The sequence below is a fragment of the Metopolophium dirhodum genome, chromosome 1 (assembly GCF_019925205.1).
Source record: "Metopolophium dirhodum isolate CAU chromosome 1, ASM1992520v1, whole genome shotgun sequence".
Taxonomy (NCBI): Eukaryota; Metazoa; Arthropoda; class Insecta; order Hemiptera; family Aphididae; genus Metopolophium; species Metopolophium dirhodum.
The window spans coordinates 40,394,006-40,407,043 of record NC_083560.1 but is presented as its reverse complement, the minus strand read 5'-3'; the positions used below and the strand labels follow the sequence as shown (position 1 = coordinate 40,407,043).

General features: G+C 27.2%; 1 protein-coding gene across 1 annotated transcript; it reads left to right on the top strand.

Moving 5' to 3' along the window:
• Positions 1-1,924: 1,924 nt before the first annotated feature.
• LOC132935110 (uncharacterized) lies at positions 1,925-9,728 on the top strand. The gene is made up of 10 exons (XM_061001569.1): positions 1,925-2,453; positions 2,583-2,765; positions 2,830-2,901; positions 3,013-3,115; positions 4,319-4,580; positions 5,678-5,853; positions 7,058-7,144; positions 7,229-7,499; positions 7,594-8,168; positions 9,516-9,728. Exons 1-10 carry the CDS (start codon positions 2,380-2,382, stop codon positions 9,633-9,635), a joined length of 1,923 nt encoding a protein of 640 aa, XP_060857552.1. The 5' UTR covers positions 1,925-2,379; the 3' UTR covers positions 9,636-9,728.
• The last annotated feature ends 3,310 nt before the right edge of the window (positions 9,729-13,038 follow it).

Below are 13,038 nucleotides of genomic sequence, written 5' to 3'. Positions count from 1 at the left end.
ATGAAGTAACGCACTAACGTGTTATTTTCCACTTTATTAAAATAATAGTCTTGATTGAATTACAAAAATAAGCCGATTTCGTTCGTAATAATTAAATACTTGTAATTTGTGTACAATAACTACAATAGTCAATAAGTGTTATATTATTTGAATTAATTTTGTTTTTTTTCTTACATAATTATTCCTATACCATAATATTGTTATTTTAATTATTGTAATAATAATTTATTCAAACGATTATAAAAAAATTATAATATGACATTTAATTTGTAATAATTGTTGCATATTAATTGTATACCTACAATATATTATAATGTACACTAAATGGAATAACATTTGATTTAATTTTGAATTTTTTCTTATATAAATATTAATTATTCCGATATCGTAATAGTTAGTTTTTTTTTTATCATACCCAAATAGTTTGATAATTCAAGTAGGTAATACGGCTAGTTGAAATGGTTTACAGTAAATAACGGTTTAAAAACCTATTATAAATATTACTTTTTTAACAATCGTAAGAAGTCCGATTTTTAATATTTTTATTTTTAATTAGTTAAATAATTAATCGATAAAAAGTAAAAAAAAACTGTTAAATTACTATTCGATATTGGACGATTTGAATAAGATATCAAAAATTGAATTTCTTACGATTGTTAAAAAAATTCTCTTTTACAATTTTTGTAATAGGTAGTTTTGCTATAAACCACTTCAAAAAGCCGTATTACTTGAAGATCAAAAATATAGTTTTTATAAGTATAAAATTTGGATACGCACTAGAGAACAAAATATGGCATAAAAACATGGTTTCGTAATTCAAGTAATACGGCTTATTGAAGCGTTTTACAGTATTAATACCTATTACAAAAATTGTAGAGTAGAATTTTTTCTAGAATCGTAAGTAGCGCGTTTATTGGAATATTTATGTTCGTTCAATATCGCATGGTAAATTAAAACGTCTTTTAACTTTTTATCGATTAATTATTTAACTAATTATTAAAAATATCGAAAATCGGGATTTTCACGATTGTTAGAAAAGTTTTCAGCTATAATTTTTATTAAAGGTATTTTTACTGTAAGCTGCTTCAATAAGTCGTATTACTTGAATAAATTACGGAACCATGTTTTTATGCCATATTTTGTCTACTGGTGCGGCGGCCTCCTAACAATATTATAAAACATTACAAGAATGAATGTTATGAATTCATTGCCAGAAAGAAAAGAGTTCGGTTTAAAAATAAAATGTAATTAAAATAAATTATGATATATGACTTATGACTATATTATTATATACGTGGGGTATACGCAATTACCTAACATGACTGATCAGAATTTTGATTATTGAACGAATCATATTTTAAAATGCAATAAATAAATTTTTGATTTTAACAAAATTATTTCAGAACTAAAAAGTAAAAAAAAATTATTTTTTGTATTTGAAGATTATTTCAAATAATAGGTACTTCTGATAAGTATAGATAATTTATTAATTTAGACATCTAATTGAGTACCTACATAAATTATGAATTTGGTGCATTTAATTCCAGTGTTCAAGTATTTTTCCAGCGTTATATTTTCTAATGTTAGGTATATTTATGTTATTTTGTAAGGTATTTTATTACCTTCATTCCCGCATAATATGTTCCTGTGTACTTAATAATTTCCGGATTATTTTTATTCCCGTTAAATACATTCCCGATTTATTCATTCCTACGTAATAATTGTTGGAGTGTAATAATTTTTCTAGTGTTAGTAGGACTTTGTGGAAGTAGAACGAACAGAATTCCTACTGTTGGGGACCATTTGGTAATTTCTAACTATGTACCGATGGAACGAACAAAAGTAATCGTTCCTGTTTTATAATCGAAGACCGTGATTACAGGAGTTCCGCCTTCCGCTTATCACTGGTCCGCTGTCCTTTGTCTTCGTCGACTCGTCGTAGTGTTCGTGTTTTGGTTTCATTCATGTGCTTTGTACAACAGTACTCGGCGAGTCTGCAGTAGACATATTTTATATGTATTATTATACTTAAAGCATACCTTTAACAAATACGACACGCGATACCTAACCACCCAACTATTATACGGATGACTGGATTAACCATCACGAGAAAACTTACACATCAAAACACATTCATCGGTCTATAGGAGTCCGGAATACAGGTGTCGTATACATTTCAGGACTGAGTGATCGAGGCTTCCCGCGTCCATTGATCGAGTTCTCTTTTCTAAGTTTCAACTGCATACAATACAGATAACTGTATACTGATAAAGCTATATGACTTCAAATATCTGACTTGTCAAATTGCGGTGGTCGCACTTTTATATTAATTATTTTAATTTTATTTTTGACAATAATATTTAATACAAAGTTGTAAAAATGCATAAATGTATAGTGTGCGGCAATACATCTAATAAAACCAAGGTCCACCGTCCAGGAGTTAATTATCATGGGTGAGTATCAATTGGTTCTAGAAATTTACTCGCTTAAACTGATGTAGCCTAATAATATCTACCTTGTGTTTATTTTCCTAACTTAAAATTAGCAATTTATTGTATTCGTTGATATTTGTTTTAATATAGAATTCCCAAGAATGAACACATGAGAAGAAAATGGCTTAAAGTTTTTGGAATTGATCGTTGTCATGATTGGCAACGTATATGTAGTGATCATTTTTTAGAAGAAAACTATAAGCCAGGAAAAAAGAGATTTTTATTTTCAAATACTATTCCGCAACCTTATGATCGAAATGGTTTTCCTTCTAAGTAATACTTCTAGATCTTTATAATTTAATTTTTCACTTTCAATACTAATTTTATTTTTATACAGTTATGCTACTCAAAGTAATGATGTCGAAACTGGAAATAATGTAATTTTACCAATGGAACAAAATATTATAAAGTGAGTTAATGAAAACTGTATTAGACAAGATTTTGTTTTTATAGTTATTTGTAAATCTAGAAATTTGGCTTATTATGATAAAAGTAATTGCATAAAATCTAAATTTTACAGAGAGGAACATATTGGAAATACTGTTGTAAACCATTTTAAATCACCAAGGCAGTCATCTAGACTTACTAGAAACAATGAGGATATGAGTAATACAAATATGCCGGTCAGTAAATGAGTATTAATATTTTTAATAAACATGGTCAATAAAGTCTGATATCTTTATCTTTTTTATGATTTTCCATGCTTTCCTTATTGGATATGTAGGGCCTTGGTCTTCAACGTCCTGGTTTCTCTTCTTTAGTAATTTAGTGCTTCTTATTAGACATCAGTAATATTCTTGTCCACTTATATTTATAAAATAGTTAGTAGTTTGACCAACAATTTGTGTACTCTTTTTGGAAAACTCTCGGGATATATTTTTTAGCCACTAATAGTGTATTGTTAGGAAATATCTACTGTAATTAATCGGGGATCTGTGTGATTCATTTAACCATTTAACTATAGTGTCAAGGTCTTTTGTGAAAAGAAAACCAGTCCTACTATTTTTCTGAATTTCCAACGAAGACACAGTAACTGCATCTTATTGTAAGAACATCTTTGGTAGATTTATGCTACTATCAGTTTTGATAGTAATCCAGAAAAAATAGTAAACCAGATTGAAAAAAAAAAAGTTTTGTAAAATTGAATTATGACGTTTTTTGCGGCTGTCGATATATAGTATACATAATTATTCCCTTTCATTATACGTGACAGTATGAATTTCTATTTTAAAATAGCAACTGAACATTTTGATATACTTTAATGCGTACATAATATGAACCATTTTGTAAAATATAAAATCAAAATGTTCAACTAATAACGCCCAAATAAAGCTGTGTGTATTATGTTTTTGTATAATTATTATACAAATAATTATGTAAACACAACTTGTTTTGCATCATATACTGTACAGCCAACAAGGTACTGAGAATCATTGATTGTAAATATCAATAATTTTCTTAGCTTAAACCTGAACAATATTGCAATGTTTGGGAAAGGTTAGCTGGGTTTTCAAGTGTTCTCACAATAGTAGTGAGTAGAATTCTGATTCTATGTTATTCACAACCAGTACTCTGAAGTTCATTATTTTGGTTACCAAGACATGGAAGGATCCATACCCTCTAGTTTCTACAGAAAATAGTCTTAAGACTATCGTAAATATATAGAGTCTATACAAACTAGACTATTGAATGGTATATCATTAAAATATGTATTAAGCTCATTATATTATATTGTATTATATTTTAATTTGTACTTTATAATTGGCAACCTAGCTGTTTTTAATATTAATATATTTTTTTAATATGAATTTGTTTAAATTTTAAAGGACCATACTTTAGTATCTGGATTACAATGTTCTGTTAGAAATTGCTCTAACAGGCTTTCAAAGAATTTTAGTCTCTTTGAATTTCCGAAGGATTTGATGTTGAGAAAATTGTGGATGGAAAAATGCGGATTAAAAAAAAATCTTTTTGATATGAGTAGTGAAAGAGTTTGTAGTAATCATTTTAGACTAAACCGTTTCATGAATTCTGAAGTAAAGCCCAGATTAAAACCAGGTGCTGTTCCATCATTATTTTTAAATACTGGTAAGATAAAAATTAATTATTTGTTATTTTATTTTGTATTAACTTTTTTATTATTAATTAGCATTCTATTATTATAGTTCAGGTAAATTCAAGGTTTTATTTTGTTATATTTTGCTATATTAATAACTTTTAACTTTTTCTTTTAAAATGAAAAAATGAACAGTATAATTAACTTCTTACCATTTAATATAAGATAGAAGGTTTTAATAATAAATTAGAATAAAGCAAGTCCGTGCAGTAAGAACACTAGTTTATAACCATAATTCCATTTTGTCTATATTAATATATAAATATATTTTTTTAATAATGTTAAGTTGCAATTGCAATCTGTAATCATTCATTAAAACATTTTGATTTTAATTAATTCCATATTAAGTTTCAAAAATCTATCCTCAATAACTGCAGAATATATAAAACTTACTTATTTTTGTTGGATAAACATGCATAAAATAATAATTTTTCCTCTTAAATCAGTTAATCCAAGGCAATGACTTGGGAATGTCCTTTTAAATAATCTTTCTCTGATGTCATATTTCTTTTTTATAATAAAATTGTATTTATAATCTATATAATAATTTAAAATTAAAATGTTTTTTTTTTAAAAATCAATAAATGAAAAATATGAGATCGTCATTATTTGAATTCAGCAGAAAATCAGTCACTTTCTGAAGTAGGAAATCGGAAATAAAACAGTTTCATTAAATTCAGGATTAATTATTTACATTAAAGAATCTGATATAACTTAAAATCTATCAAGCGTGTGATAAATTTTGTAATGCAAGGTTTCTTTTTTTGACATAATCTTTTAAAAACAAATAAATATTTATATATATTGCAAATAAATTTATGGATATAGTTTTTTATTGCATCAATAATCAAAATTAAAGAGAGGGGTGGGTAGAGAGAATGAGAGCCTGGCACGTTGATGATAAATTATGCCAAACCTGCATAAGAAAGAGACTTTGTTCCATACGTGTGTCCCGCGACACATTTGATTTTGGGTCTTGACTGTCTCATACCAGGTTTATAACTATGATAAAATAAAAATTAATATTAGTTAAATTTCTAAAATATGATGTTTATTTAATTTTTCACAGATATAGTAAATACAAAAAATATTCCATCAACAAGTTTCTGTGTCAATAGATGGCTTTTCCAGTTAAATAAAAAACCATCTAGTTCATCTAGTTCATCATCAAATTTTGTTACAAATATGGAAATCAACAAAATCCCCTTATCGGTGTTAATAAAATCAACTACTCGCAATTCTAAGGTTTAAAGTATAAATAATTATATACATTAATAATATTTAAAGAGACCATTGGAAACAAACTTCCTTCCAGTTTTCTCTGTCTTGACCTACTTAAATATTTAACTATCCATCAAAAATATTTCTTTTTGTTTAAAATTAAGAAAGTGATGGGGATAATATAATTAATAACCTTTTGTGCATCAGATGTAATTAGTTTTTAAATTCTGCAGTGGGCGATGAATATTTTGGTTTTATAAAGATATAGATTTTTTATGCTTTTGTAAAAGCAAATTGTGTCAAATATATTACCCACCTAAGTTGTCCTCATATCAAGTTATAAATACAAGTATAATTTTTTTTAAGCATTTTAAGTTAAATGTTGACACAATTTATCTAAATTACAAACATTTGAAAATTAGTTTGTAGATTGTAAAACTAATAGTTTATAAAATATTCAATTTTTATAGCTAATGCTCAAACATTTATTAGAAGGTTCCACATAAGTAGTTCTTGCTAAGACCCCAAAATCTATAAATTAATAAATTCAATTTTATTTATATATATTTGAAGTTTAAATATTGACAAAATTGTATATTTAATTGAAAAATAAAGATGTAAGTTATTTTATTGGAATTAAAAAATATTATTTCTAGAGAAAAAAACTTCTGGGATATAGTTATATTTTACTATCACAATAGCATTATCAAAATATTCAGATTATTGTAATCACACCTACCGTACTACTAATAGTAAAATTAAATTACTTATTATTATGAGATGACAGACTGTCTTCCCTCAGAATTGTTTTTCGAATGCAATTACAGTGACCTACTTAATGATGAGGTATACTCAACATCTGCATCACTGCAACTTCCCGTTATTTTTCATTAAATGTACAATTTTATTCAAACTTTCAAAGACCATAAAAAAATAAAAATAATTTTGTGCGTATGTATTTTTATTTAGATTTAGATTGCTAAAAACCAACTTAGGAACATTGTATTACCCAATACTTATTCAATTTTTTTGACCGTACAAAGAAATTGTTATCAACATTTATAAAAAGAAAGTTGAAGCCATTATTAAGTATCAGTTTTGAAAGTATACTCAAATATTATTGTGAATGGAATTAGTCTTAGTTCTTTTCGATTAATAATTTGTTATTTTAGTATAACAGTTTATTTTTTTATAAATAAATAAAATGTATTTTATTTTATTCATTTAGGACTTTGAAGTTTTTTGTTCTGTACCAGAATGCATAACTAATACTAAAAAGGAGGTTGAAGATATTTCCCTTTTCGTACCAACAATGGTAATTTTTATAATCATTCATAAATATTATTTTAAAATAATTTTTGATGTCCGTTCATTAAAGTTTTTATTGCTTATTTTGTAGGAAAATGTAAAAGAGTGGAGCAAAATTTTAGGTGTGAGGTTGACAGGGACTAGTATTTTGTGTGAAAAACATTTCCGATCCCAAGACATGGTCCAAAACGAATTATTTGTAAATGGTTTACAAACACAATTAAAAGTATTAGCACCTTTTGCTTTGCCAGTGCCAATTAATGAGGAGCCTATATTGAGTACATCTGAAGATCAATTCATAAGTGCAGTAGACAATGAAGCTGCTGAACAGTCATCAGAAGAAAAAAAAAATAATTTAGAAGGTACTATGTAAAAAATTCTTATTTAAATACATTTTAACTTGTAATTTAAATTCATTATTAAAATCAAATACTGAAAAAATTAATAACCTTTCAGATGATACAGATAATACTTCCATGACAATTGATCTTACAATTGATGATTCATCTAGTAGTTCGTTGTCCATCACTTTGGAACCAATGGAGGAAAGAACCTCACAATGTATTAAAATGAATGATTGCAATACTGAGTATTTTACAAGCGATGAACACGGGCTTATTTTTGAAATGTCTAAGGAAGTTGTACTTCCTAGTTTATATTGGAAGAGTGAACATCTTAATATACAAAATGCAACAAGGTTTTTTCAACGAGACGCTAATGATGTAACTGTGAAGAAAGTTAATTTTTATAACAACCTTGTGCCAACAATACAAATATATGGCAAAAAATACGAATATAATACACCTATTAAAACAAAGGAAGAGTTGGACAATCTTTTAGAAAAAATCGATAGTATTGAAAAATGTTATGGTAGAGGTGGATTTGTCTTTGAACAATGTAAAGGGTATTTTGAAAATAGTTTAGATAATATGTGTTCTGGCTGTCAAGGGTTGGTAAAAGATCAAGATTTGCAAAGAATGAAAGCAAAACTTGAGGCTAAAAACAAAAAATTGGAAAGTTTTAAAAACAGAGTAAGTTTACTGGAGGATCGTAAGTCTTAAAATAACTCGTTAAACACTCGTTCTTTCAAAAACTATTAATGTCTTTAAATTATTTTTTTCCATAACTTCAACTTATCAAAAACTGACATATTTTTAAAAATATATATATATTATTTACTTTTTTTTTCACAATAATTTTTTTAATTGATTACTATTTTAGTGATAACATACATTTTTAGTTCCATATTCTAAATCAAATTTTTGTACAAGTAGTTTATGATTTATAATTAGAGCGTGTATTTGTATGCATTTGCATGCATATTTATTCTGGTTGATCGTATGGTATGCTAAGTGGTCACAGAATTTGTTTCATAACAGAAACATTTTAACTATGAAACTTTTATGGTGCATATTTTGCATAATTTGACATTTATGGTTTTGATTAATAACAAAATAAATTAATACGTATCGTATGTGTAAACAATTTTCCCAGGGAATTAATTTTCTTCTTATTTTATTTCTTTACAAATTATTATTTAGTTAGGTACCTACCTAAATAAATTCCATTCCGCGGCTTACAAGTGCGTAATATACCAAATTTACGCTTAGCAGATAACGTTTATCTCTATTAGTTTGAAAATTAGAGTGAATCAACCTATTATAAAACTTGATGGTAAGAAGATAATCTGTGTTTGTATGTTGGTTACAGAGATAATGTTCTTACCAAAGTTTACGATAGTTCAATTTTTTAACAAGTTATGCATGTATAATATAACATAAATTAAAAATTCTCATAACTCACTTAAGTACTGTATAATCTTAAAAAAAAACACCATACGAACACATATAATGTTCTAACCATCAAGTTTTATAATAGGTCGATTCACTCAAATTTTTAAACTAACAGAGCTAAATGTTATCTGCCGTGCGTTAATTTGCTATGTTACGAACTTGTAGGACGAAGACAACTAATGTCCTTGTGGCGTCCTCTTAATTGATTCCTATTTTTCTTATAGAATAAAACTACCTACAAAATACAGATATTTTAAAGGAAAGTATTAATATAATACAAATCCGTGTTCCAGTTATAAGTATTTAAAACTTCAACGAATGAATGTGGAAATACTCCAAATAATATTATGCTTATGTAATTCAAAATGCATGTTTTAATTCAAAAGGTTAAAAAACCTAAAATGGCATATGGTATAATACTTATGATAAAAAATATTGTTCTGAAACGAGTTAATATTATGAAAAAATTTTTTTTTAAAAAACATTTATTTTCTGAAAGAACCATTGTCTTAAGTTAAATGGAAAACCCTGCATATTAGTTACTTATTAAAATAGTTGATATTTTAATTATATTTTATTTTATAGATTGCTGAAAAGAAAGAAACGGTATTAAAACTAAGAAGAAAAATGGCAGAAATTAAAAGAAATCGTCAACTTCAACTAGCTTTAAAACCATCTGAAATTTCAAATATTACGAAGCCATAAATATTATGCATTGCATTTGCCAATTTTTATTATATTTATTAGACAATTGTATTTTTATTTTAGTTAATTTATAAAGAGAAGTTTAAAATTGTATTATTTTTAAAGACATTTTAAAGCTTGAGTTTCAAATATTAAAAGTTGGAATTCATTGCGGCCCGTAGTAAATTACTCTTCATAAGTAAAAAATTTTATCAAGTTTAGTTGATTTTAAAGAACAATTTTTGTGGACAAAATTACACATTAGCACCAGGCGCCTTAATAATAAATTGACCATTTAAAATTTTCAAGTCATTTAATCTGAAATGTACGTTTATATTTTACCCGGTACACACATATGGGGAATCACATTTAAAATTGTAATGGTGACCAATGATCACACATTTTGTATCAAAAGTATTAAAATCTAATGTACATTTTGGATGAGAACTATAATGATAAAACTATAACCACGACAAAATGCTTATACTTTGTTATATAATTTTTAAAATACAGTGTTTTTAGTCAACCAAACTTAGATTTTCTACAACCACTTAGTATAGCCGTTATGGTCAGAAAACAAAATTAAGCATTAGATTTTAATAACTGACAACTTTACCAACTCAAAATGTTAAGGAACTAAATGTTTGTTAAGTTAATATAAATATAAATAAAGTAAGACCAAGTATAATTATCAATTATGTTTATCTTTTATAGACCTATAGTTTTTAGCAATTGTGTCGGAAGATACAGGTCTCAAAGTTGTTTGTAACCACTGTACATATATTACTCTTACCAATCACTATTTCAACACTAGGCAACAAATAAGAGTGCGATCAAAAGATTTGAACTTGGTTAGTTTTCTAAAAGTTAATTATCTTTGCTTCGGTCAACAGTTGTTTATCCTTAATAACAATTTTTCTTTTCTTAAAACCAGTTTTACATTTTTTTAAAAATTTTTCTCATATTATTAAATGTATTGATTACAGTTGATAAAATATTAGATATGCCTAACACATGTATAGGGGAGAGTGGTCCCTTCTGAGACAAAACAGGGATGGTTGTATCTCATTAAAGATACGAGAGAAGTAGATTTATACATCAAAAACAAATATAAATTCACCTAAATTCACTTAAACAAACTTGGAACACTATTTTAAATGTTTGAAAAATAAGAAAGAATTATGAGTTTAACAAATATATTATATAACTGCAGATTGGTATATATATTAACATATAAAAATAATAATAACATTCATTTTTCTTATAATTTTCACCAATTTTTCTCCAACATTTACCCATTTGTACAAAATTGAAAAGGTGGGTAAGTGGATGTCACTCTGCTGTAAACTACGTTACAAGTGGGTCACTGTATAACGGATGGTAACCCGGCACCTTATGAATAACTTTATGTGATATCTGATTGCATTTGATTTTAAAAAAATCCATAGAACCTAAAAAAATGTAATCTAATAGTAACATAAAAAATAAATGTAAAATGATTCAATGCATAATATAAACATTCCAATTGTAAGAATCTATAATTAATGCTGAGTTAATATAATTAAATTCTTAAATTTAAAATCTATTGTCTCCAATGTTTAACTACTACATTTTAAATTACGACTAAAATATCAGTGATAAAAATTTTTAAAATACGAACATAATTTTAAATTATTTCAAATATTTTGTATCTTATTTAAATAGTTTAATGTTGAACATAAAATGTTGAATGACAATTTATGATTAATTTATATTACAAAATGTGTTACAACCATATTCATGAAGTATAAAAGTGTTTAAAATAATGTGTTTTTACTACTAAGTTTAAGTAAGACTTTTCAAGAAATCCAAACTGTTCTAAAGATTAGTGAAATATTTAAAGCTTTGTTATGAATAAAAACGAAATAAACTAGTTACAGTTCAGAACATTATTTAGGATTATATTATGTTTTTTACAAGGCAATAGATGGTAAATTAATATTCATTTATATTAGAATAACAGTATGGTATCTGAAATTATGTTAATTTTGTCATAATTTTTTTGAGATTGGATTGGAGTTCAATACTAAGGATTACTTCAATATTGTAGAAGAGTTGCACTGGCATCTTTTGAATAATATTATTTATTTTCTCTTAAATATCAGTCTGATACACTGGAAGCTTTTAAATTTGTTGATCACGTTCACTTCTTTCAGACGAGTAAGAAAATGTTGTATTTCTAATTTTATGCATAGCCAATTTTAGTATCTCAAGTTTATTCATCTGAAAATGTGGAAATTAATATAGTTACTTGAAAAAGTTGTAAAATTAAACGTAATAAATAAAATAACGTAAAAATAAATACTTTAAACCGGTCTAGTGAAAACTGGTAACGTCGTATTGCTAACGCCATCAACGATCGTGTTCGTCTAAAGGACTGCCTGTCGGCATTCATAAAAAACGAACGGTTCGAAGCGAACGGGCTAAAGACTGCACAGATTACACAAATAGTAAGGAATTGATGCGGAGGCTGTAAAACTGTTTCTCCAAAACAGCTTTGCAGCTACTGACTGGCGCCATCTAGCTATATAATGTGTAAACCGATATGATTTATTTTAGTTATTTACAATAATTATTGTTAGTCATACGCATCGAGATAAAGAATAGTATTATAGTATTACAGTATATAGTATTATAGTATACTAGCTATAAGTGAAACTCTGGGAGAGTTGGACTCGCTGAGAGTGGGTACCAATTTTGGAATATAAAAGACGCAAAGGCTGTAAGACGAAAGGTTAGGATTTGTGATAAGGATTAGTGATATGGATTGGAGATAAGGCTGGGTGCTTTGGCGGGAATGTTTAAAAGTTTGAGCGTCTAGCAATCCGTCACGAACGTTGTAAATTAATAGGCTGGATACGATCTCCAGGATCATCTCCCGTTTCTCCGCTGCTTTTGGTTGTTAAAATTGTTAAAAAGTGTAGAGTCGATAGGTTTATTTGATTGTCTAGCTATCAGTCATAAAATCACATAGGTAGGCGATCCGACTGCGTCGGATCGCGGACTATATACGAAGCGTATATTACCAGGTATGCAATCCACCTGCGGTGGATTGCGGACCCCGTTAGTTGCGTAGATAGGTGAATAATTGAAAAAATAGTTGGACCCCTTGACCGTGTTAGTCGTAAGTGAGTACCGATTTTGGAGACACATTCGAATTATAAATGTCGCACTTATACATATAGAAGGTGATAAGAAATTCTGATATGACCTGGCTCTTTGGCGGTCTCGTTTCGAAGGTGGGAACGTTTGACAGTCAAGATTCAGTGTCTAGAAATCTCCCATGGCCCATGAAAACCGGCAATTCAATGATGATACTATCCCCAGTGTATGTCCGGTGCTTTTTTTGTACGTGTAAGAAAATGTTAATTCGAAAATCTGCATG

Bases quoted from the DNA above. Each gene is read 5' to 3' on its own strand.
- LOC132935110 (XM_061001569.1), top strand. From the start codon at position 2,380: ATGCATAAATGTATAGTGTGCGGCAATACATCTAATAAAACCAAGGTC. The intron at 2,902-3,012 runs GTGAGTTAATGA...TAAATTTTACAG, and splicing joins ATGGAACAAAATATTATAAA to AGAGGAACATATTGGAAATA. The intron at 7,145-7,228 runs GTAATTTTTATA...CTTATTTTGTAG, and splicing joins CCCTTTTCGTACCAACAATG to GAAAATGTAAAAGAGTGGAG.